Here is a 26,158-nt window from a genome sequence, read left to right as displayed (position 1 = left end):
TTTTCTCAACCCTCATGATATGTGCAAGTCATCTTTTTTCCAAACAATCGGCTGACAATGATACCATGGTAGGCAACAGTTCGAATCACTATCTTTTCTAATCAGAAGGGTGGGGTGTCCACTCGCTTTGGCCTTCGATTGCTCGCAACCTCGGCCAAAGAGGGGCATCTGTAGACACCCCACCCAGGCTAACATCTTGAAGAGACAAAGACAATATGGACCATGATCAAGAACCCAAACCCGAAACCTTAATCCAACCTCTACCCGAACCCAAAACCTTAATCCAACCCCTACTCGAACCCGAAACCCTAATTCAAGCCCCACCCAAACTCGAAACCTTAATCCTAACCATACCCGAACTCAAAACCCTAATCTAAACCATTAGAACCTCCCAAACCCAGCCTGAAATCCCAAATCTAGGACTCATTCAAGTCAAGTCAGCCTAGAAATACACCCGGTCGAGCCAAAAACCCAAAAAAGGACCACCAGACAAACTAGCGCGCCACACGAGGACAACACGTTCAGGCCCAACTGCCGACGGTGGTAGTTTGACTACTGCCAGCGGTACTCCGATTACCTTTGCTCGCCGAACGCGTGTGTCCTCCGAGCAACAGCTGGCACAACGTCCGAAAGTCAACTTTCTCTAGGAATTACCCCCCTATCCGATCCTATTTACTATTTTACCAAGCCCAAGAGACAATGAGAGCATACCACGTGGCGTTTCTCTTTCCTCAACCAATCACCACTTGCCACCTTAGCTTTTACCCCTCCTAAACCTCACAATTACCACAATGCCATTGGAGAAGGCTATAAACAGTCCTCTCCTCCTCTCATTTTCAACAACAATAACACCTTAAGCATCTCCACATCCAAGAGAGTTAGAGAAAGAGGGAGAGGAAGAGAGGGAAGAAGAGAGAGGGAGCTCTCAAGCCTCCCAAGATTTAATCCTTTAGCTACCCCCTAGCCTTTCTTCTTGACTCTTCTAGCCTAGCCCATGTTGGTCATGATTCAATCCATGTTCTAGCCTATCCAAGTTTAAAGCCAAAGATCCACTCATCTCATACACCATCATGACATTTACTCCCTTCTTAACCCCCCTACTCCTCTAGACTTCTAGCGAACATATGCTCTGTGACTTGCCGTACTACGGATCCTGTCACATCAGAAATTTCTAGTGGTCTAGTCCACTTTTCTTTACCTTTTTACATGAGCATTATCACATCCGCCTTCTAAACACATTGCTAGATGTATGCTCTGTAGCTTGTCAAAATCTCGGATCTTGCCGCATTGAAAAACCATGTGCGCCTAGTCATACCTCGACCACATTCATCTTCCCTTGAGAGTATTCTATCACACGAAGTAGAGATCGTACATTTGTACGGACAGAGAGGGTGCCTAACACCTTCCCTCTCTGTAACCGAGGTCTCTTACTCAGAATCCCGGATCGCAGACCAGGAGTCAACTCAAGGTAGGAGAGTCTTTGGATTTCTCCAACCTTACGTATTTCGTGGTTTTAACCGACCGTAGGATTCTAAGATTCATCGCCTAGTGGCAATTCCAACATCTACAAATCAGCCTAGTCGCCCCCACCATCAAAACAAAAACATGCAAATTAGCTTGGGCACCGATTTTCAGTGTCGACAGTCGAATAGTCGAATGACGAGCCAACTGCTTCTATGAGGGTTCGACTCGTCAAAGGATCTCAATTTTGCATGTGAGAAATGGTCCCTCGTCATGTGCTCAGATTGTGAGCTGAACATCCTTCAGATGGTTGGCTCATCACTGGGATCTTGTTTCTCGGGACGATTCCCATGTAGACTAGCTTCACATAGAGTAGAAAAGCATGCTTTATTAAAAAAGTAGACATAACAAGCGGTCCCGACCCTTACACTGTTCTCCCTTACGGATAATAGATTTTTAAGTGTTTGGAGTTTTAGGGATGAGGTAACGGTCATCCTTCCAGATCCCCCAGGTGATAGGATCCTGGTTTAGCCAAGCCAACTATGCAGTACGATCCCTCCTAGTTTGGTCCTAGGGTCCCCACCCCGGGTTCTACAATGTTCTGGAACACACGGCGGAGGACGAGGTTTCCTCATTGGAATTGCCTCGTTTTGACCCTAGCATTGTTAAAACAGGCGACCTGTTGATGCCGAGCTGCAACCCGAAGTCTGGTAGTATCCCGCAACTCTTCAAGCAAATCGAGGCTTGTCACAAGCAGCTTGGTATTCTGCACGTCTTGATAGTTTCGTACCCGCGCGGTAGGAAGCCCTATCTCGACTGGGACTACAATCTCTGAGCCGTATGAGAGGGAGAATGGAGTTTCCCCTGTAGATGACTGAGCCCTATCTCGATCTGTCGTACATATGTTTGCAATTGAGAAAAGTGAGGCTATGTGCCCTCCTTGCAGTGTCTCGCTTTTCTCAATTGCAAACATATGTACGACTCTAAGCCGTTCTGCTTTTGGCATGTGATGCCAAAGGAAGTCAAGTCAGAAGATATCCTCAGGTGCGAGTAAAATTTTGTTTATATGTAGTGCTGACATTTTCTTTGGTCTGCATGGACATGTTAGGACAAGTGTACACATATATTAAAATGTTTCAAGTCCAACCAGTTGTACCACCATTTATAGTCCATGCACTGGGTAACTTCTAAATTGTTAAGTGCTTGTGACATCCAATCCTCTTAATAGGCTAGCCTCACTATGAGGATCACCCATTGCAATAATCGGCCTCATTCACTCATAAAGTGAGGCACACCATAAAACAACAGTGATAAATAGCAAAATTCAAGTTTGGTACACTTAATGAATAGATAGGGCTATATTTTTTATGTAAAGTGTCCCTTATGGTGGGGCCAATTTATTGAACAAGTTGGATTTGCCATGTGCTTAATAAGTTAAAAGTTATCTGCTAGGTTAACCCTAACATGTGGTCCAACTGGTTGGACCCGAGGCTTTCATTAAAGGGTAAATTAATTTGAGGCTTTGTGTCAACATGATCCACACAAACATCAAGTTGAATCAAGTTCTCAGGGTTTTAACTATTGTCAGCATTAGCCCTACACAATGAATGCCCGGGATACACGATGTGTGGTTCTTCTGACTGTGGACACTGGATAACGGGCAAATCGCACTCACGCGTGCCTTTTTCAAGGGCTTTCACTAGTGTGTTTGGGGCATGGTGTATTATATTTGACTGGAGTCACCAATAGCTGGTTATTAAGATTTTCACAGTCGATTAGACCCTATAGAAACCTTATGAGAATGAATAGGAGGATTCTCTGTCCTAAAATGACTCATTGATTTGTAAAAAAAATTTATAGATAATGGACTATAGTTATAATGAGGAAAGGTGTTATTGTGTTAGTCACCCTCTCTGCTCGTACAAGCGTACGATCTCTACTTTATCAGACTAAACAAACTATCAGAGATTCAGATGGTTCTTGTGCACAGATGATGCAAATGCGTGGAATGTTGTGTAATAATGTGATGCATGTGACAAGCAATGGTCTAAGTCAGATAAATTTACCTTGACTCACTCACCTGACAAAGTGATTGAAGAACTAGTCAATCTGAGTTTTTGATGGGCATGATATGATATTTCAATAAGCCGTGGAGTATACATTCGAATCGACTGACTGCGCAGATGCAATGCATGTGATATGCGATGTTGATGGGCAAAGTAAGCAAGGGGGTTGAGGAATAAATGGTTGTTGCATGTCGATAATACAAGAATAAACGAAGCTGATCAAGATTGGGTGAATGGGTGGAAAACTTTATCTTAAGGGTTGGATTGAGTGGCTTGGATTGGAGTTTCTAGTTGCTCATTAACTAAGGGCTAGGTTGGACTAAGCTAACTTGGGCTAGACTCCTATCATTCCACTCTCACTTCTCTTTGGTAGAAGGCTGAAAGATGCTTAGATGAGATTAGATAGTTTAAAATGAAAAGGAGGGGGGCTATTGATAGCTTTTTGGACGGTTTTTTAAATAATTGTTTGAAAGTCTAGAAGTGAAAAGATTTAAGTGCCTGGATTGGCTGCCGCCGTGAGAGACAATTCAGGCGGTTGGATTGATGACACAAATAATAATTTTAGTGAAAGGTAATGACAATTGTCTTTTCCCATATCCAGTGCGATTGCCGAGGAGTACGGCCAACGTCACCCCTCCATCTCTCTCGTGAAAGTGAGAGAATGTGAAAGTGAGAGAACCATTTTTTACCACATGTCTTTGCCGCCTGGTTCTTAAAATCCTCCCATTTTTTGCAAGGGAGCTCCCGGGTGGCGTATTATCCCTTTTCCTCTTGGTTTTTCATTATTGCGATCATAAACTCTAATGGCCCTAAGTGTGGACTTGAACTTAGACCTAAAGTTGGGTTAATTTAATTGAGTTTACTGGGTCAACTGAGTTGGCTGGGTTGAGAATTGATTGAGTTCAACAAGTTTGACTAAGTTACACTGAGTTAACTAAGTTTGATTGCATTGACTGGGTTTGAGTTGTCTGATTAGCTTGTCGGGTTGAGTGAGATGTCTACACCGACCTCCCCACCCGAAGGGCCATTGCTTGTCATTCAGTCGAATTAAGGCCATGGTCTAGCATGGGTCCATAAGGACGTACAATTCAGACTCTGGTGCATTGGTAGTCCATTGAAATTTGCCAAGCTCACGTATGCACGGATGCTGCCCATTCCTAACAAACAAACACACGGCAATGTGGTGCACATGCGTAGGATGAGAGTTTTCCATCAAGTGGGCCACACTGTCTGCATCTTCTGCCTTAAAATTCCGGCCAATCTTTCGTTAAGATCCAAAAAGTGTGGCTCACGGGATGGAACGCTAGGATCTGTCACATGTGTGAAAGGGCAAAGGCCCCACACACTCATTGGCTCAAAACTGACTCAAACTCGGGAGTGACCCATCCAGTCGGTGCTGTGGGCCCACTATGATGTATCTGTTCTATCCACTCTGTCCATCTATTTTACCCCATCATTTTAGGGCATGAAACCAAAAATAGCCGGATATCAATATCAGGTGGACCACACCAAAGCAAAGAGTGGTGATTGAACTCCCACGTTAAACTACGTCAAAGACAGCCGATTCATCCTCCTAACATGTCGTCTGCTGGGATTGGGTGTCTGGTGGTACCTTTTGCCAGAGCCCCTATTGGTTCAACCAACGGCTTGCTGCTCACCTGAGTACGCTAGTGCAATTAAGGAAGCTATTGATCAGATCACAATGACCTAAATGAAGGGAAAAAAAATGGGACCGATTCACTCTGCGTAGATTGACTGAACGCAGAAAGCCTTCCACTGGCAGGCGGTCGTGTTTTTCACAAGATTTCTCATTACTCATGTCAGCATTTTCACTTCTGATATCTCCAGGCGTCGTCACCAAAAACCTTCCCCGATTGATAGAACATCCCGCTACTGACACTTGAAAAAGCGGCTTTCAAGGTGTCATTGCTTCGGTGAATCACTTGAGCCCTAATACATTTTCGGTGCCATGGAGCTAGACCAGTGAGCTATTATGCTTTCTTAAAAGGATGGCTGCTTCCAAGCCCACCTCCAAAACTTTTGTTGCCCTTAAAGAAGTTTTTAATGGAGTGTGTTTAATCATCACTCTTTTGATCAGCTCCGCGTGTTACACTATGCGCACATGCAAAGTGCGCCGTTATACCACTCTGCCCATGCCCGTACCCAAATCTACTCTTCCAACTAAAAATACCACCCACTTAACTGCTTATAATCCTCATATCTTCTCCCACTCTTTTCAACGTGGGATTAAAGAAACCACAACTTTTCATTTAAAAATTTCAACACTATTTTTTTTTACGGAAAAACAAAACTTTCAAAATATTTTAATATTTTAAAACTAAAATTTCAACAACCAAAATCTCAGGTGTACTACACTATAATAATAGTGATGATTGATTGCTTACCATTAAAAACTTCCTCAGGCTTGCTATAAGCAAATCCGTAATGTTTATTTGTCATCCAATCTGTTGATAGGGTAAAACAAAACTGGACGAAGGGAGAAAATACAAAGAATAGCTTGATCAAAAACTTTTGTGGCCAAAAATAGTTTTAAATGATCATTCACCACTCTCTCTTTTTTTTTTTTTTTCAGTGGTGCGGTCAACCAGAGATTTGGATATACTTAAGTTCTGGGATTACGTCTTTAAATGAGCTGAAAAAGGGATGGACGGCATGGATACGAAACAAATTCATCAAGGTGGCCCCACACGGTAAGATTAACAACCACAAAGCTGTTAGCCGGTAACAGCTAATCCGCTATCGCAAGCTGGGAGGTTTGCTCGAATACAACCGATCGTATTGCAATACGATACGACTTACTGTAGCCGTTGAAACTGTGTTATCTTGCAATGATCCAAACCGTTTATACAATGAGCTTCACTTTAATTGTGGAAACCAATAAATAAAAGCTTCAATTGGATCATGTTGATCATGCAATGATTTGGCTCTTTTTTCCTTCATCATGAACGGTCACCATAACATTTGTCTAAATCAAAATTTTTAAATATTCTAACCAAGATTATTTTCTCAAATCCACCGTCCAAGAAGATATCTATCAATTAGACGGTTTGGATCATTGAAAAAAAGGGAAAAAATTGCCTGTATCCCTGTTGTCGGAAGCTGTGTGGGAGCCAAAGTGATGCCTGTGAAAAATCCACTCCGTTCATAAGTTTTTAAAGATAACAATAAGACAGGATTATAAAAATAAGATATATTCACAACTCAAGTGGCCCACACGAAAGGAGAAAGTGGGACGGAAACATACACCGTTTAAACCTTCCTAGAGCTGAACACGATGTTTATATGCCATCCAAACCGTTCATATGGTTAATACCACTCCAAAAAATGTATTCAAAAATACCATCCCGATACTAAACTTCTGTGGCCCCCAAAAAGTTCCCAATTGTAGGCGTTCAATTACCTTTTTTTCATGTAGTGTGGCCAACATGGGTTTTTTATTTTCCTGATTTTTATAATCCTGCCCTATTGTAGTATTTAAAATACAATTAACGGACTGGATTTATCACGGGAATCTATGTGGGCCCCACGCAGCTTCCAACAACTGGGGGCACAGGATTCTCTCTCTCTGCCTGGGTGCACAGGCAATCCGATTACGTAAAATGGTTGTATAGATAGTGGTAATTTAGTAATTTCGACCATGGCTATTCAAAGGGCAGTAGGGCTACCGGCTTGGAAGCAGGTGTGGAGATCGGAGAGAGGCTTGGATACAGGCTCCGGAGACGAAAACAGCTCAGGTATGGTCCGAGCCTCTCTCTCTCAAATATCAAAACGAAATAGCCGTTGCCATTATCAAGTCCATGGCGGGAAACAACAACCGAAAATCCTCATACATTTCATGGTTTCCTCTTCTTCTTTGCAGGTTCTCCATTCTTCACAAGAAGAAGAAGAAGAAGAAGAAGAACAAGAAGAAAAACGGAGTCGATTTCTTTGATTTTTTTCCCGATTTATAGGGTTTTGAAGATGGATGGTTTTATCTAGGGGTTTAGGGTTTTGTTTTTTTCTCTCCCCTTTCTGTTTTGGAGTGAAATGGGTAGCAGAGTTCCTGTACAACATTACAATCTGAGATCTGCTAATTCATTTCTTGGGAGCTCTCTCCACGATCTCAACACGGTGGACGCGCGGCCCGGCGAAATCGAAGGGATCAGTGATGTGGACCGCGACGGTGTAACAGAAGATAGCTTGGAGAACGACGACGAGTCGAATTCGGTTGTAAGTCTGATTCTTGTCATTTAAAAAAATGTTTTTAGCTTTTCGTTTTGCAAATCGAGTTCAATGGCAGTTGCAAATTGGAGTAAAATGCATCGTCAATATTCAATTCTTGCTTAATTTTAACAGGAATAGCTTTCCACCAGAAATGATATGATACTCTGGCAGAATATGGTGGATTGTACTCATGCAAACATCCACATTACATGAGGCATCGATGCCCAAATTGCTGGCCATACTGTGGATGGGGCATTGCCGAAATCACACTAGTCCGAGGATTGGGCATCACAATCCAAATTCAACAGGCAACTTTCCATCGATTGGATGGTTTGTATAGACTGATATGATTTTTGGTCTGTGCTCCATCTGCTGACATTTGGATGTTTTGGGTTTGAGTAGATGTATACAAATTGCAGTGTATGTGTGCATGAGTAGACTCCACCACACTCTGTTAGATCATCATTTAATTCTTCACATTCTGTATGTTTCATGGAATATGCTATTGGGAATTTCTGTTTTGTTGTTTGGATCTCTGGTAAGTTCGCATTTATGTTTTCGTGTTATGCAGGATTGCATACACGAATCATATAGAAACTCATTGCCACTTCATGGTGTTGGTGTAGAAGAAGATCGTTCTGGCCTTGAAAATGGCGGGTCTTCGAGGTCCCCCTATGATATTCTGACCATTGATGGTGATTCTTGACTTTTATGTTTATTTGTATTAGTTTCTTTTTTAAATTTTTTTTTTTTTTTTTATATAATGCCAGATATTTCTATTGGATTTCACATTTAATAAGAAGCAAAATGTTTGTCTGGAATGAGTGATTGGCCCTGACTTTTGAACCAGATATTTCGCCAATTGAAACTGCAAGAGCGAGGTTTTTGCAAATTATTGTGGACCATTTCATTAATGAACATGTGATTCCAGTGGCTGATTCTTCTGAGGCAGATTATAGTAACCAATCTGGGCAGGATAAACTAAACAAGAGGAAACCGAAAGACGTACAATATGAAGGCGACCCAAATTTTGTTTTGCCCTTGATGTATGTGGCGAATTTGTATGAGACCCTACTTAATGATGCGAATATGCGGCTTGCCTCTTTGGATGGGATTCGCGAGAAGACCATTGGGGTGGCTCTTGAAGCAGCTGGTGGCTTGTATAGAAGGCTAGCGAAAAAGTTCCCAAGGAAAGGTATTACACAACCTTCTACACATTTATAGGCTTCTTAAACATATTGTTATTTTATTCCACTTCGTTTGCTTCCCCTTATGTTTTAATGTTTTAACTTCTAGGACCATGTACATTTAAAAGAAGGGAATTGGCAACTTCTCTTGAAACAAGGTCGAGATTTCCAGAGCTAGTAATACAGGAAGAAAAACGTGTCCGGTTTGTGGTAGTCAATGGTTTGATGATTGTTGAAAAACCAAATAATATGACTATCGAGGATGCCGAATGGTAAGTTGGCAATGATGCCCTTCTCTATACCTATACTAGAGCCTTGTATCGTGCTTATTTCTTTTGTGTGCCTAGTGATTGTTCAGTGTCATGTCTTTTCCATTTACACATTATATGCTCAAGGCACATTTGGGTTGATGAGAAACTAAGGATATGCGAGGGGAAAGCAAAAATGTGACATAAGCGGATGGTAAACTGATATTAGCGTTAGGGGAAGCAAATCCCTTGCACATGTTTGTTTTTCTAAAGAAAATGTGAAGTGCTTTTCCTTTGCATTTTCTATTTTTTGGTTTGAAATTTTTGAAGGGAAACCTCTTTTCCCTCCAATTTTTCCATTCCTCATATTAGAGGGAAACCTTTATTCCCACCATTTGACTTTTTGGAAAAAAAAAAAGAAGTTAACCTCCCTTGCTAAAGAAAGCAAATGAGTTCCTTCCCTTTTTATGCAATTCAAATGCAGAAAATGTCAAATCAAAAGGAAATTGTTTGCTTTCCCTAGTTTACCGTCAATTCAAAATAGGCCCTTATTAACAATGCTGGTAACAGCCAAATGAATAGATTTTACTATTGATTTCTGTTTAAGGATCGGTTTTGGTTGGTTAATATTACCTTTAAAAAAAAATTGGCAACGTGCTGCTCATTAGGAGTCTAGTGGTTTGTGGATTTCTCTTCAAAGGTAACATCGAAGCTTCTCTCACATATGAGATACGAGGCATGAGCCCATACTTCATACGCGTTTCTTTGTGGGACTATACATGAATTTCAAATGACAAGCATCGCTATTATTATGGCCATAATATAAGTTAAATGCTGGAGATGCCTGAATGTGGATTTGGTGTTTTTTATCTTTTGAAAATTAAGTGGATTTGTTATTTTCTTTCCTTTCAAAAATAAAAAATAAAAAATGACGTAACACATTTGCATTCGCCTGCATTTTCATATCCTTTGGCCTAATCAAATGTAGCTTTTCATGGTGTGATCTGTGGAAGTAGAGGAAGTTCTTGGTCATGCACCATATGTGGTCCACATCTATTTGTACTTTAGAAACTAGACACTCAAACTTCATAAGCAATGTTTTACACATTTTAATTGTTTAAGTACTGCAGCATGTAAAGTTCAAAAGGGTATCTTATTGGCATTATTCAGAGTGGATGCCTTAATGTCAATTTATTTTTTCATGCCTACATACGGAGCATATGTATTCAAAAACGGGCATTTCACAATGCTTTAACATGCACTAGCACTTTCACATCTTCTGGTTTGACTGAACATAGCTTCGTATGGTGTGATTTGTCTCAATAAAATTGAGATCTTGGTCATCATCCATTAGTATTTTAGAATCTAGACACTTGAACTTTAGAAGCAATGTCCTACCCAAGGTGTCCCGTATCGGTATCGGTTGGCGTAACGGTGACCTCCAAAACCGATACGGATACGGGGGCGTAACGGTGATACGGGGGCGTAACGGCCCGTAACGGTGCAAAATTTTTTTTTTGTCAAAAAAATATGAAAAAATATGGATTAAATCCGGAATATTCTAAGCATTCCAAATATGCATTCATTTATAAATTGGAACATGTTTATGGTGGTGTAACGGTCCACTCTTTGGTGAGAAGTTGTATCGGACTATCTGATGAATTTATGAACCAGATAACCTGAATTTGACTACAAAATTCATATATTTAATTTTCTAACTATCTACTATCAATGATAGATATATTAGAATGAATGTAATATGAAAATATCTTACATTTAGGTGTTTGCAATTATTTTTGAGGGCCAAAATTCATGCGTAAATAGAAAAAAATATATAAAAAAAATATAAAATGGCACCCCAAATATGTAAAATGCACATTAACATGTTCTACTATGATTAACACATCATATGACATCATTAAAACAGCAAAAGAATCATTAAAAATGATTTTTCGAATTTTCAAAAAAAGGGCCGAAATAAATGCGTAAATAGAAAAAATATTAAAAAATATAAAATGGCACCCCAAATATGTAAATTGCACATTAACATGTTCTACTATGATTAACACATCATATGACATTATTAAAACAGCAAAAGAATCATTAAAAATGATTTTTCGAATTTTCAAAAAAGGGCCGAAATAAATGCGTAAATAGAAAAAAATATAAAAAAATATAAAATGGCACCCCAAATCTGTACATGCACATTAACATGTTCTACTATGATTAACACATCATATGATGTCATTAAAACAGCAAAAGAATCATTAAAAATGATTTTTCGAATTTTCAAAAAAAGGGCCAAAATAAATGCGTAAATAGAAAAAAATATTAAAAAAATATAAAATGGCACCCCAAATCTGTAAAATGCACATTAACATGTTCTACTATAATTAACACATCATATGATGTCATTAAAACAGCAGAAGAATCATTAAAAAATGATTTTTCGAATTTTCAAAAAAAGGGCCAAAATAAATGCGTAAATAGAAAAAAATATTAAAAAAATATAAAATGGCACCCCAAATCTGTAAAATGCACGTTAACATGTTCTACTATGATTAACACATCAAATGGCATGATTAAAACAGCAAAACAACCATTAAAATTTGATTTTTCGAATTTTAAAAAAAGGGGCCAAAATTCATGCGTAAATAGAAAAAAATATTAAAAAATTATTAAATGGCACCCCAAATCTGTAAAATGTACATTAACATGTTCTACTATGATTAACACATCATATGACATGATTAAAACAGCAAAACATATTAAAAAAAGTATAAATACCTATTTTTGACGAATTTCTGAAAAATGGCCCACCGAGCTTTGATTCAAAAAAATCTGTGATATAATGTGTTTTTATCTCAAATACCTAGCTAAGGTTGGTCGAAATTAGTAGTAGAAGGAGTGAAAAACATTTGGAAGCAAAAGGTTTCAAAAAAACAGCAAAAAACGAGCTAAAAATGAAAAAAAAAAAAAGTTACCGTTTCGGGCCCGTTACGGGCCCGTAACGGCCCGTTACGGCCGTTACACCCCGTAACGGGCCCGTATCGGCCGATACGGGTACAAAAAATCGTATCGGCCGATACGGCCCCGAAACGGGTAACGGTTCGCACCGTTACCGTTACGTATCGGCCGATACGGCCGATACGTAACCGATTCGGCACACCCTGGTCCTACCCTCTTTTTTTTTTTTGAGAAGATATTTCTAAGCTAAAAGCATTAAAGAAAGTGTTGTGAATTCCAATACGAAAAAGCCTAAAATAGCTTACGCCCTCTTTAGCCAATTCCATGGTTGAACAATTTGTCCCATCTCAACAAGGGTAAGTGATATGTTTAGCATGGATTGAGGACCCTGATTTCACTAGACAAAAAGCCAAATTCCATTGTTCGCCTCTTGCATTTTAGCCCGGTCAATTATGATTCTACATTCACCTTCAACCAGAATTTCCCCATAAACTGAAGATGCGAGGGGCTTCTCTTGAGGAGAGCAACATGCCCCACTAGAGAGGGTGAAGTGTGCGGAATCTGGGATGGAAGAAGTCAACTGAACATGATCATTACTGTCTTAAAGAACCCCATGATCCAAAAGAGTATGTAATTCCCAAAATAAGCACAAATTCAACTTCCAAACACCAGCCTGAGAATGGGACTTGGGGTCCACCTGTCTTACCTCATAAGCATGCTCACCATAACAAATAACAAGTCACTGCATTAAATCCATGATTGGTCCATCTCAACTTTTAAAATAGTGGAGACTTGTAAAGGAATGTTTTGGCACTGTAGTGAACGTATAACAGTTTCTGCTCTCATATGGGCATTGTAAGAGGCAACTGTGCTAGATCTTCCTTTTTGCCTCACTTTCTTGGCTATTCATGTTGTTGCCTTCTTTACAGTGATTTAAATACTTGCTCCTTTTAATCGAAAACATAGCTTCTTAGTTGCAAGATCCTTCTAAGCAGGTGTTGCTGCCACTCTGAATCATGCTTTGGACTGTTGCTCCCGCTCTCGCTTACTAGCTGTTTTATACTTATTAAAACTCTGAACTAACCCTTCCCTGCTCTTGTACCTAATCTATTTCTGCTTCACTTTATTTTAATGGAAAAGATTTATTAATAAGAAATCCAAAAAGTGAAAATTCAAATAAAAAAGGTAGAGATGATCAGGGATCATCCTGCAGCAAAGAGGGGGGAACCAAGACCCCAAGAAACATCAAAAGATTCCTATTCAACTTGAAAACAACTTGAGACCAGAGGCCCAAATTATCATGCTATTGCTGGCTTTCAGGAGCACCTGCCCATAAGATCCAACCTTGTTACAAAAAGAACCTACCATTTCTTTCTTTCCAAATAGATGAAAGGCCTGCAACGAGACATTTTTCCCCTTAGAACCTCCCTTCTAAACTTGGAAAAATGATTGGATCCTGCCATAATTACCCACAGAACCTCAAATTGGTTGAAGAGTCCCCACCAAACTTCAGAGGAGAAGATGCAATGCATGAAAATGTGCTCCATGTTTTCCTCAGCCCGAAGACAATGGATGTATACATTGGGAATAATGAGAATTCTGCTTTGCTACCCCCCAACCCCCCAGGCAAAACTCTTGTCACGGCCAATGCTCCCAATCCGTGAACTTCTTCTACAGCTGATCCCTCAAAGGGCCTCTCGGTGTGCATAGTGCTGGCCTTATTATTATTATTATTATTATTTTTAATGAATAATCCGAATGAATAATCTGTCTACTACATTGCACATCCTAAAACCGGCTTCGAATCCCACTCACAGGATTCAGGCTAACTCTCCAAGCCTCTGCAAAATGCTCGTCCTCCTGGTTTCAAACTGATGAAAACTCCAAACAAAACAGAAAAACCATTTGCAAGAGTAAAAGAACTTCACAGAAAAGCATTATTCCTCTATAAGATCCAAGACCAAGAGTCCTTTCCCCTTCAAGAGAGCAATGAGTTTTAAGAAGATCCCAAAGGCATAGGAACTCCTCAAACTCCTCAACGCTTTGTGCAGTATGAGCTTAACGTCCTTATTGTATTTATATGGTAATTCATGTTCTTCAAATTGTAGGTTTTTGAAAGATAAATGTTTCAAAGTATCTGTGATTTGCTCTTGATGTTTTATTTATTAATTTTACTCATACATTTGCGCAGATGAATGTGAGCAACTATAGTTTGTGTTCATGCATTCATTTGCATGTGTGATGGGTGATGGATGAGATCATCGGCTTTGGTCATCTGAGTTTGTGTGTGCCAGGTTTTATTTTCAATTTGAAGGGACCTATGTATGTTGGAAAACACATGTTGGTGGCACCATGTCTGTTAATGGAGCATAACTCATATAGTGTAACATGCCCGGCATCCACGCACAATGCCAATATATATATTTGCCTACTGATGCCTATATTATGGCTTGTCTATTACTGTGAATTTCCATACTAGAAACAAAAATTCAATTTAAAGTATGGAAAGATTTCTTCTTGCATTGCATTTGGTTCCATCAGATGCATGGTCGGAAGTTTCTATTTTAAACTGAGCTGGCTTAAGAAACACAAACTACCTCAAATGTCAATATAATATAGGCGACAAGTTGATCATTTTGAGTTTTTGAATGCATTTTCTTTTCAGAGTGGCCATGGGTAATTCATAGTCTCTCAAAATGACAGGAATTTCACAGGCTATGGCTTGTAATTATGACCAAATTGGCTGCTTTTAGTTGTCAACTTGTCCACACAATCCAGAATTAGATATTTGATTGAATTTGCATTCAGAGATTTACCCTTTTGACACAATTATTTCTTGCAGGTTCAAACGCTTGACTGGTCGGCATGAAGTGGTTGTCACGGCAAGGGACTACAAATTTTATTCACCCAGGCATAAGTATCGGCGTGTTCCATCACATTCTGTATCTAACATCCCTGGGTTGTCTGTAAGTTTGATGCCCTTTCACGCTCATGCTTTGGCAAGTTTGAATTTTACTAAAATGTGGCTAATTTCTCCATTGTCCCTTCACTATATCTGCCCAGGCATTTGGCAGCACAGATAATTCTTCCACACTAACTACTTCACCAGGTTTCCGTCCTGTAAGTGAAGTAAGAACTTGTATCTAAGCAGCCCATTGCTTCTTTTTTTTTTTTTTTTGCAGTAAATGTTATTGCTATTATTTGAAATTGTTTTGTTTATACGTTACTTGTGTTCATAGTTTCTAGATTCAGTTTTTTTTTTTTGGGTCTAGAATTGCAGTTCTTATCAATAAAAGCCAGCAAGTTCAGGGAGTTTCTCTCCGTCTTGCTTCAAATCTAGGGAGATATTAGTAATTTACCATTGGAGGTACCTTTAAGACATGGGAAGTGACAGAACTGCAATTAGTTTCAGGAGGAATCTTAGGATCTTTTACCTGAGGCTTGTGAAGTATACTTTAGTACTTACAAGTGGTGACCATGGTTCAAGAATCTAAATCATTGGTTTTTCTAGATCCCACTTTGGATTGACTATGCTTGAAATCTTGTGGACATGACAATCCTACCCCTTTGGTTTGTGGCCCCCAGTAGATGATCGAAAAGATTCTGCAGTAGTCCACACTACAATGAGAAAGGCCCAAGATGGGTGTTTAGCATGGTTCAAAAAGCTAAAAATTTGACTCAACTCTTTGTCCAACCAGTTCGGGGAGGAGTTTGTGTGTGTGTGTGTGTGTGTGTGTGTGTGTGACTTGACTTGATATTGCATAACTGAATTAATAATATTTAAAATAACATCAATGTACAACTACACAGGTCTAGGAGTGCTAAAAGTAGGTGCACTCTTCTCTCAGCGAGATTGTTGGCTTGTAGCTCTGCCTGGAATTGTGCCCATCCTTTTTTTGGAGAAAAAAGCTGTTTCCAAGGGGAGTCAGTTGAGTCCTAGTCACCAGCAGTTGTGTCAAGTCAACTGAGTCTGCATGTCGATTTGGCAAGTTGCACTGAGTCAAGACCATGTCTTGCTCATAATTGAGTTTCCCAGCAACTCTGCTAGAAATATCATTGAGCTGAGTTCACTCAGCTTAGCTTCAAGTCGAGTCACTGAGTTTTAGAACTATGGTGTTCAGGACCTTCCCATCCATGTGAATTTTTGGGGCATTGGTTCATCTATGGTGGGACTTAACATCACCTGTCATAACTGAAAGTCGACTATATTGTGCAAACCCTTGGGTCGATGATCCTATAATTCCTTTTACGAGGCAGATGCCTTAGTGCTCCTCTGAAACAGGCAAAAAAAAAAAAGAAAAAGAAAAAAAAGAAAAGAGTTGGCTTTATTGGAAATAAGGAGGTATCACACAATGCTCTACTTGAGAATGTCTTCATGTACGGTCTTTTTTTTTTTTTTTGTTTGTACATGTGGGTCCCATAGTTTAGTGGTCCATGAAAGTGCCTTGTTTGTCAATTAATGTGAAGTTTGAGTTAGTTAGTATTGTGGGCCCCATATGAATGATCTACAAGATACAGACTCAACATAGTGGATGGATCAAGAGCTTCAAAGGTAAATTAAACCTCACATCCCATGACCGAAACACCTCAGGTAAATAACACTCGCTAAAAAACACCCTAATCTATTCAAAAACTAACAAGGAAAACATGTTTTTATAGATTTGGTGATAGAAAACTAAGTTGGAAATCTATATGAAAATCATACTAGTTTTTCTATCTCCTTCGAGTCATCGAACACTGTTCGATGACATCGAAAGGAGGTCTTCGGATGTCCAGCGAGTGAGTGTTCGATGACATCGAAAGGAGGTCTTCGGATGTCCAGCGAGTTCAAGCAGAAAATCATCAACATATTCGATGAATTGAGACAACGTTCGATGACATCGAACGTCAACCTTCGATGACATCGAACATGTTCGTTGACATCCAAAAAGGACCTTCAAATGTCCAGCGAGCTCAGAAGGAAAAACACTTAAAGATCGATGAATCGAACTCCGATTCGATGACATTGAAATTCAAATTTCGATGACATCGAATCACGTTCAATGACATCGATCAAAGTCATGAAAAACTCCAGATAGCTTTATAGAAAATCACGTGGAAAAATCGAGGAATCGAACTAGATTCAATGACATCAAAATTCAAATTTCAATGACATCGAATCACGTTCGATGACATCGAGTTCAGTCAAGAATCTGTCCAGCAAGCTTTAACTATTTTTCATCTAAAATCCCGAGTCATCGAAATACCACTCGATGACATCGAATGCAGGAAGATTCTGCCCGTTTTATTTCCGTTGGGATTTTTGTCTATACATCTGGAAGTTTACATTCTGAGTTAGCATTGAGAAAAAGAGCGAGTTCCAAGGAGGTAACTTCTTACCTACTATCATTAATCCTTCTTCTCATGGAAGTTCATTCCCTAACCCTTCTCAATCATTGAATACTCAATAGATTGGATTGGAGAATGAACTTCACCATTCAAGGATCCTTCAACAACTTACTTAAATGCAAATTATGATGTTGGAATCTCTTGAATGCACAACCTTGGAATCACTCTGTCTCTTAAAGATACACATTTAATAGAGTAGAATTCCACCAAAATACCTTGACCCAAACCCAGCTACTATTGGAGCATTTACAAGTGTTGCAGTTTAAGGGAGTTAAAGATTTTTCGTCATCAAGGAAGATTATCTTCATCATGTGCTAGATCAGGGGCTCACCTGCTTACAGGTAAGTGTTTAAGAGTCCACAAAATCTGAGGATCCTTCTTTGTGTAGGATTGTTCTTCAGGTTGTGTTTCACTATCTTACCAAGACCTTTTACAGGCCTCCGACGGGAGAATACGTATAGAGTCCTCGTGTAGGATCTATTGTGCCTTGTGTAGGCATGTTTATTTGCCTTGTGTAGGCATGTGTGATTGCCTTGTGTAGGCATATTGAATGCCTTTGTTAGGCAATTTCTTGTATAGGATATATTTGTCTTGTGTAGACAATACCTTATGTAGGTTGTGAAGGTTTGTGGTTAACCTAATTTAAAACTATCAGATAGTGAAATCCGGCACACTCTAGGGTGGAGTGCGTGAGCCGGGAGTGGAGTAGGCACGTAGCCGAACCACTATATATCGATGTGTTTGTGATGATTATTGCATATTTGGATTGATGGCTTGATATGTTTGAATAGACAATATCTTTGTTTTGTTTAACTTGAATCCTTAATATGCTTTATAAGATGATTCTCTGATATCTTGCTGAACTAATTTAGATTTGTAAACATTACAAGATAGTAAGATTAGAATTTTTGAAAAGTCCTATTCACCGCCCTCTAGGACACTTTGACTAATTCCATACTTCTACTATAGCGGTATCACCACAATTTCAGTCCACACTGTTGAATGTTGATACAATCTGTCATGTGGTGAATGCCCTATGCACTAGAAATCTTTCATAGAGAAAATCCTAACCTTTCAATTTGGTTGCCATCAAATTGACTGTTAAGAAAGAATACACAACAGTCTACATCCAAGCTGAAAAGGCCACAGGCACATGGTTAGCTGCTATGGTCTTCCAATCCTGGAGATGTTTATTTCATGCACTATCCACTAGTGGGGCCAATCATAGCATGGAATTAGATCACTGAACCATTGGTGCCCCATGTACAAATTGAAAACCCATGTGCGCTAAATATTCTTGGGTTGAGCATTCTGTAATACCTCATTGTAAAAATACGCTAGGCAAAAATACTAGGGCATTCAATGGGCGCTTGAGCCTAAGCCCGACCTGACTAACCTCTGGGTGAGCCCGAGCCTGAGCTTGAGCCTAACCCAACGGGCCTCTTGGTAGGGGTGCAATGGGGTCAGGTCAACTTGATGAGTCATTGGACCTGGCCCAATAATAAACCGGTATGGATCCCAATTTAGACCCAGTGGAATGGGTCTGGTCCAAAAGTTTGCCCGATAAGTAAAGGTTGTGTCCGGGACCTGACCTATCAAAATCAACCTGATTTGACCCATTTCATACTTGATTTGGACAATCGAAAATGGACCCAACTTAGGAGTTAGGACTGAATCCAACCCAGACCTAGCTGAGAGCCAACCCTGAAAACTTCATGTATATGTACTATTTTTTTGAAGGATATTTACCAAATGATATCTTTTTTATCAAAATAAGAGGTTTATGCATATCGATCTACCGATTTACATCTTCATGCTGCTATATGTGCTACTATGGCATAGGCGTGCAAGATTTGACTACCCCATCAAGTGTGCCCCACTATGAAGATGTCATGTGTGAATACCCTGTTATTTCTTTTTAGTACTCGAATCCATAAACTAAATGGGCCGGGTCTTGATCCTCTCATACTAAACCTGACCCATTGAAGAATGGGCCGGCTTATTGACTTGGACACGATCCAGACTTGACCCAGATTTTAATAGGTTGGGTCTTGTGATAAAAATACAAAGCTGATTTATTAAATGGGTTGCACCCCTACTTCTAGGTGAGCCAGAGGCAGGCCATGCAAAAAATGAGAAGCGCATGGGTCATTAGATGTAGTCCAAGCCTGGCCTGATTAAAGAAACAAGCTTAACCTTTTGCTATAGGCACAACCCTCAGTTGACCACCCCATCAGGTGTGCCCCACTGTGTAGATGTCATGTGTGAAAACCCTGATATTTCTTTGTAGTACTTGATCCCGTAAACTAAATGGGCCGGGTCTTGATCCTCTCATATCAAACCTGACCCATTGGAGAATGGGCCGACTTATTGACTTCGACTCGATCCAGACTTGACCCAGATTTTAATAGGTTGTGTCTTGTGATAAAAATACAAAGCTGATATGTTAAATGGGTCGAACCCCTACTTCTAGGTGAGCCAGAGGCAGGCCATGCAAAAAATGAGAAGCCCATGGGTTGTTAGATGTAATCCAAGCATGGTCTGATTAAAATAACAAGCTTGACCTTTTGCTATAGGCACAGCCCTCAGGCTTGATAGATGTTCCCAAGTTTGGTACAAAAATCTGATGGGGCCAGCCTGACCCATTGTCAGCCCTAAAAAAATACTGTGGCTTGCTCTTTAACATCAACTAGAAACCGGAGTACCCAGGACCTGAGAAACTGTTCAAAACGCCCCTCTAAATCTCATTAGCCATAGTCCTATGCCCAAAAATAAATAAATAAATAATAATAATACTAAAAAAAAAACTCCTTTATTTAAAGAAGCAGCCTTCGATCGACAATAATCTATTAAACAAAGATACTATGACAACCAAATATTTTGTGTTTCAAATGGATTACCAATGAGTTTTATATATATTTATTTTGATTTTGTAAGGTAGACATTAACATATCCTTTTCTTGTTTAGCAGCCACAAAATCAGCAGCAGCCTCCATCCAAGCATCACATGCAACCACTTACCCATCAACCTCAGTTTCATCCTCTGCAGCAAACACACCATCAATCCATGCATCAAAGTCAACATGCATCGCACTTTCCCAACACACCACATCAGTGTGCACACTCTCCACACTTGCCGGAGATTCCTCATCATCAGGCGCAAACTATTTCCCAGCATATGGCTTGCTTGCAGCCCCTCACTGGAGGCCATGTTGGAGGGCGTTTGCATGTAATGGTGAGTGTATTTCTGCTTGAACTTTTTTGTTTTTGTTTGTTTTTCCTTCTCATTTTGGTATCTCAGAAAATGTCTATAGTTTTCTAGGGTTTTGCTTATTATTTTGGTTTCTACTGATGATATTTATCTTTTGCATCTTTTTTATACCTTGTTGGTTTCTCTGAGATTTGACAAATGTGGTATGGCTGCTAAGTTTCTTATGTTTCAAGTAGTTCTTTCCATGATCGCATTTTGGATTCATGAAGATAGAACGTGTACTCTCAACTACTGCAGTTATCCTTATTTCTTTTAGTTTTTGTAAACACTGACTACGCATGCATGAAATTAACAAAATATTCTGGCAAATAGTTTTAACAGCTCATTGAAGTATGGAAATATGGATCATGTGTGTACTTTCATTGCCCCAAGATTTTCAAGTTGCTCCTCCTATGTTTTTGAGAAATGTCCAAGATATCCTATAGCCCCCGAGTGGCAAAAGAACTGCCCCACCGTATTCACATGGAAACGGTTGGGACCCAGCTGTTTTGGTGCTAATACGGCTGTGGCCCAGCCGTTTCGATGCTAATATGGTTGGGCTCCAGCTGTTTGCTGGTTGTGGCCGACCAATCGTTCCCTTACACGTCGGCACAGCTCACACGAGTCCCCAAACCATGGTCGGATGATGATCCATACCCATCCATGACCCATGTGATGGTCTTGGTTCACACGAACCTAACGTTGATGCCAAGCTTGTGGTTCATATGATCCGAACCTGCCACCCAAAATGCCTATAAAAGGGGGCTCTGGCCTTCGTAATGAAAAAAGACCTTTAGGGGCAGAGCGTCCAGAGAGAGAGAGTATTTGTTCTCTTGGTCTCTTCTAATAATTTAATCTTCTTCTATTCTATTTCAACTTCAAAGCTAAGGTCGTATTTTCAATCTATCCTTTTCTAGTTTGTACATTCCAACTCCCCTGCTTTGAACACCTGAGATAGTACGCTATGCTCTAACATTACGTGAAGTATGCTCTACAGTTGCCTCTCTTGAGGATCTTTTGTATAAAAAATGTGACTCAAATGAGTAATCAAAAACTGTGTTATTTTTCTTTTCCGTACTTTTATAAGAAAAACCATTTGCTACCATTTTCATTTTGTTTTCAGTTTATGTTTTATAATTTAGACATCTCTTAGTATTTTACTGGAAGTTCCTCGAATCCCCTTGGAAAGTTATAGCCCGGCAAAGTAAAGACCGTGTTTGGCATGAGTGGTAAAATGGTGCCTAACATCTTCCTTTTCCATAACCGAGACCCTTACCTGGAACTACGGCGTAGATCTATCTAAGAGTCACTCGAATTAGGAATTATTCGGTTTTTTTCGATCTCTAGGCGATTCCACGAATTCTAGCTAATTGTGGATTCTGGAGCCTCCATTTTGGCTAGTGGCAACTCTGATCAATACATGGACACGCGTAGGTTACATGAGGTATTACAAATGGTATAAGCATAATTATTGGCTTATCTTTTCAACCCCTCTGCGTGGTTCGAGTATGGAGGTCTTAACTATGGGCTTCACTGGATCTAGATAGACTTTGTATCTGGGCCTTCATAAGCTATCGCTCGGATCAACCAAGCACCTAAGAAATCATATCCTCTCTTCTCAACCCCTCCACGAGGTTCAGGTATGGAGGTCTTAGCTATGGGTTTCACCGGATCTGGATAGACTACGGATTTGGGACTTCATATGCTATTGCTCTTTTCAACTGAGCATACAGTTTCAGTATGCTAGGTTTATGTAAGGCGTATGCTTTGTGACTTGCCGGGTATACGGATCCTGTTACATTAGAAATCTGAGTAAACTCTAGTTCTATATTTATCACCACACACACGCACACCCACACATATACACCACTCGACTTATGCAACCATTAGACGGTTCGACACAGATGACTAGTGGGAAACTCATGGGAAAACCTCCCACCAGTGTCCACAGGCCCCCAAAATGTTAAAAAAACGTAGACATCTAGTTCCATTGCTCTATGTGGTGTGGTCCACTTGAACTTTGGATTTGCCTCATTTTTGGGCTCATGCCCTAAATAATCTCACCAAATTGATGCATAATGTGGATAAAACACATACATTATGGTGGAGCACATAGAGCACCGGCCAATAGCATGTCCATGAAACCTGGATCCACTGAAGCTGCATCGGAAGGGAGCTGATTAGGTGTTACCTGGGTAACAGCTTTGTGGCTTTTACCCTTATCGTGGGGCCCACCTTGATGATGTTTTGTATATCCACGTTGTCCATACGTTTCTCCAACCCATTTTAGGACAGGGTTCCAAAAATTATGAAGATCCAAATCTCAGGTGGACCACATCACAAGAAACAGTAATGATTGAATGCCTTCACCATTAAAATTCCAAAGGGCCCATCGTAAGGTTTTCATAATGTTTCTTTGCAATCCAACCTCTTGATAATGTCAAGAAGATCTGGATGAAGGGAAAATACACATATAGCTTGATCTAAAACTTTTGTGGCCCACAAAAATATTTAATGGTCATTCATCATTGTTTTTAGTGGTATGGTTCACATGAGATTTGGATCTTCCTAAATTTTGGGATCCTGTCCTAAAATGAGAAGTAAAAACAGATGGACAACATAAATATGCAAAAAATACATCAAGGTGAGCCCAACGCGGTTAGGGTAACACTCACTAAGTTGTTACCCACGTAATAGCTAATCTGCTCTTGCATCGGAAGCAAATTGTGTCCTGCCTCTGCTTGGACGCTAATCTATCTAGGTAGAGCTCTGTGGGCCCCATCGCGATGTATGGGTTTTATCCATGCCATCCATCCATTTTGAAAGATCATTTTAGGCTATGAACCCAAAAATGAAATAGATCCAAAGCTCAAGTTATCCATGCCAAAAGAAACAATGGGAAGGGAAACGTCCACCATTGAAACCTTCCTAGAGTTGGCCATGATGTTTATATGCCATCCAAATCGTTCATAGGGTTATTACCACTTAGATAAACTATAGGCACAAATATCATACTGATACAAAACTTCTGTCACCCCAGGCGTTCAATCCCCACTGTTTGGTGATAGGGTTATTACCACTAAGATAAACTGTAGGCACGAATATCGTACAAATACAAAACTACTAGGCATTCAATCCCCACTGTTTCGTGTGGTATGGCTCACACGAGTTTTGGATATGCCTGAATTTTAAACTCCTGTCCTATTGTGGACTTGCAAATCAGATGGATGGAGAGGATTTGTCACATACATCTCTGTGGGCCCCACAGCCCTGGGCACTAGAATTTCTATGTGCTGGGGTCACAGGCAATCCGTGGATTGGGTAGCTAAAGACGGATGGTCTTGTCAAGGGATCCGTGGGGCCCACCATGATGTATATGTTTTATCCACAACGTCCATCCATTTTGACAAATAATTTTAAGGCATGAACCAAAAAATGAGGCAGATTGAAGGTTAGATGGCAAATAAACATCATGGAAGGCCTTACGAAGTTTTCAACCGTAGGAATTCAATCTCCACTATTTCCTATGGTGTGGTCCATTTGAGCCTTCAATCTGCCTCCTTAGGCTCATGCCATTAAACAATCAGTGTGATCCAAATGTACTTTCGTGGCCCACACAGTTTTTAATAGTCAATGATCATTGTTTCTTGCGGTGGCCTACATGTATTAAGAGGTACCATATAATGTTGGCCCGAGATAACAATGCCATTTGTACAAGTGGGACACATGATCTAATGATTAGAAGCATTTGTCTGATGGTACATGCACCGATATGACTAAGAACTTTACATTCAACACTTCCATTCTTATAAATGTGTCACTTTGGAGAACATCCAAGAGATGCAAGAAAGTGTTTGATTTTTTAAAGATGGTGGATAATTTATTTATTTATTTATTTATTTATTTCATATATTTATTTAATTCAATGGTACCCAGTGCTTAATATTATCGAAGGGTTATGATTATTCTATTAAGAAGAGTATAGCACATGGTCTATTAATTGAGGGGTCATGTTTGAGAGATGTATGTGGATGGGGCATAGGTGTGCCAAATTTGGTGTTAAGGCAATAGCATGTTGTCTCATATTCTCCAAAAGTTAGAAATTGAGATAATAGGGGCAAATATGACAAATTGCCAATTTTCAGATATTTGTGGTTTGTTTTTACCAAACAGGTTTTTGTGGAAAAAAAATACTTATTTTCAGATATCAGGAATTTTTTTTTCCAGATAAATTAGCAAACGGATTTCAGTACTTCTAAGTACATAAATTCAGCAGTTTAAGCTTTCAGCAGCTAAATTAATTTTCAGACCTTATTTTTCAGTTTACCAAACAGCACCTTGGTCATGTTAGTCATCTGTATTATTCTGATTTTTTTGCTTAGATGTCAGAAACATCCATGCTTAACAAAAATCACCCAAAATCTACCCAATCTTTTTCGAATAACCAAACTGGATGCACCTTGAAAGGGAGCATTTGACGCCTAAACGCTGTTTTGAGCCAAACCTGTTTTTGTGTTGTTTGTTTGGATGCACTTCCACAAACCCCATTTGATCCCCCACTTATTGAAATAGGCTCTAAAAAGCCCACTCCCCGAAAACTGATCAGGTTGGTTTTCGGAAAATCTGACTGACGAAGTTGATATGCACTCGCTTTTGTGGGAAAACCCCTGTTGCAGAAGAAGTGTCCAAATGGGCCCTTTATGTCTGTAGTTCCCTCATTCTCATTACAACAGAATACAGATCTTTCAAAAGGCATCCTGGGGAAATTTCGGGATATCTGCTTGCTTGATGTCAATAAAAAAATATTCAGTGGGGTCGGCTTGTTTATTAATTTGGCAATCTGCAGTGGGTTTTTCTTGCGTTCACAGTTTCCTTGGGTTGCATGCTGACGATCAGATGATCGTTCCTTGCCTTCACCTCTATATTGCCTGACATGACTTTGCTGTTTCCTTTACAGCCCGCGAGTCTTGCCAAGTTTTGCGATGAATGTGGGGCCCCCTATTTAAGAGAAACCTCCAAGTTCTGCTCTGAATGTGGTGTGAAGAGGTTAGGAACCTGATATTTCTGCTTTCACTTGTTATTGCCACAGGAATCATCATTCTCTTTTCTTCTCCTTTGTTGCCTTCTTCTCCCTGTAAATTTCTTTGGGGAAGAAGCTGCTTGTCTACAAAAAGAATTCTACTTGTCTTGGTTTGTGTACAGCTTTATGAAATAGAGGGAAAAAGCGATCAGTTGTGCCTGTTTTCTGTTTTTATTTTTATTTTTATTTTTATTTTTTATTGGGGTTCCATTGTAAATCATCTCATGGAATGATGATTCAAAATGCAACAATTTCCATTTTAAAATAGTTTATTGTTATTTTTTCTA

The 26,158-nt window shown here is 39.8% G+C and overlaps 1 protein-coding gene across 3 annotated transcripts; it reads left to right on the top strand.

Annotated features, from left to right (window-relative positions):
• The first annotated feature begins 7,191 nt into the window (after window positions 1-7,191).
• LOC131243025 (uncharacterized protein At2g02148) lies at window positions 7,192-26,158 on the top strand. 3 transcript variants are annotated; one of them, XM_058242081.1, is made up of 9 exons: window positions 7,192-7,282; window positions 7,408-7,757; window positions 8,323-8,446; window positions 8,602-8,946; window positions 9,048-9,210; window positions 14,996-15,119; window positions 15,217-15,273; window positions 20,513-20,776; window positions 25,749-26,158. In XM_058242081.1, the coding sequence occupies exons 2-9, from the start codon at window positions 7,575-7,577 to the stop codon at window positions 25,848-25,850; spliced, it is 1,362 nt and encodes a 453-aa protein (XP_058098064.1). In that variant the 5' UTR covers window positions 7,192-7,282; window positions 7,408-7,574; the 3' UTR covers window positions 25,851-26,158. The 3 variants fall into 3 exon arrangements, with proteins under 3 accessions (XP_058098064.1, XP_058098063.1, XP_058098065.1); XM_058242080.1 differs by having other exon boundaries at window positions 15,217-15,282; XM_058242082.1 differs by lacking the exon at window positions 15,217-15,273.

Source organism: Magnolia sinica, chromosome 4 (assembly GCF_029962835.1).
Source record: "Magnolia sinica isolate HGM2019 chromosome 4, MsV1, whole genome shotgun sequence".
NCBI lineage: Eukaryota > Viridiplantae > Streptophyta > Magnoliopsida > Magnoliales > Magnoliaceae > Magnolia > Magnolia sinica.
This window is presented reverse-complemented; position numbering and strand designations above follow the sequence as displayed.

Bases quoted from the DNA above. Each gene is read 5' to 3' on its own strand.
- LOC131243025 (XM_058242080.1), top strand. From the start codon at position 7,575: ATGGGTAGCAGAGTTCCTGTACAACATTACAATCTGAGATCTGCTAAT. The intron at 7,758-8,322 runs GTAAGTCTGATT...CGTGTTATGCAG, and splicing joins ACGACGAGTCGAATTCGGTT to GATTGCATACACGAATCATA. The intron at 8,947-9,047 runs GTATTACACAAC...TTTAACTTCTAG, and splicing joins GAAAAAGTTCCCAAGGAAAG to GACCATGTACATTTAAAAGA.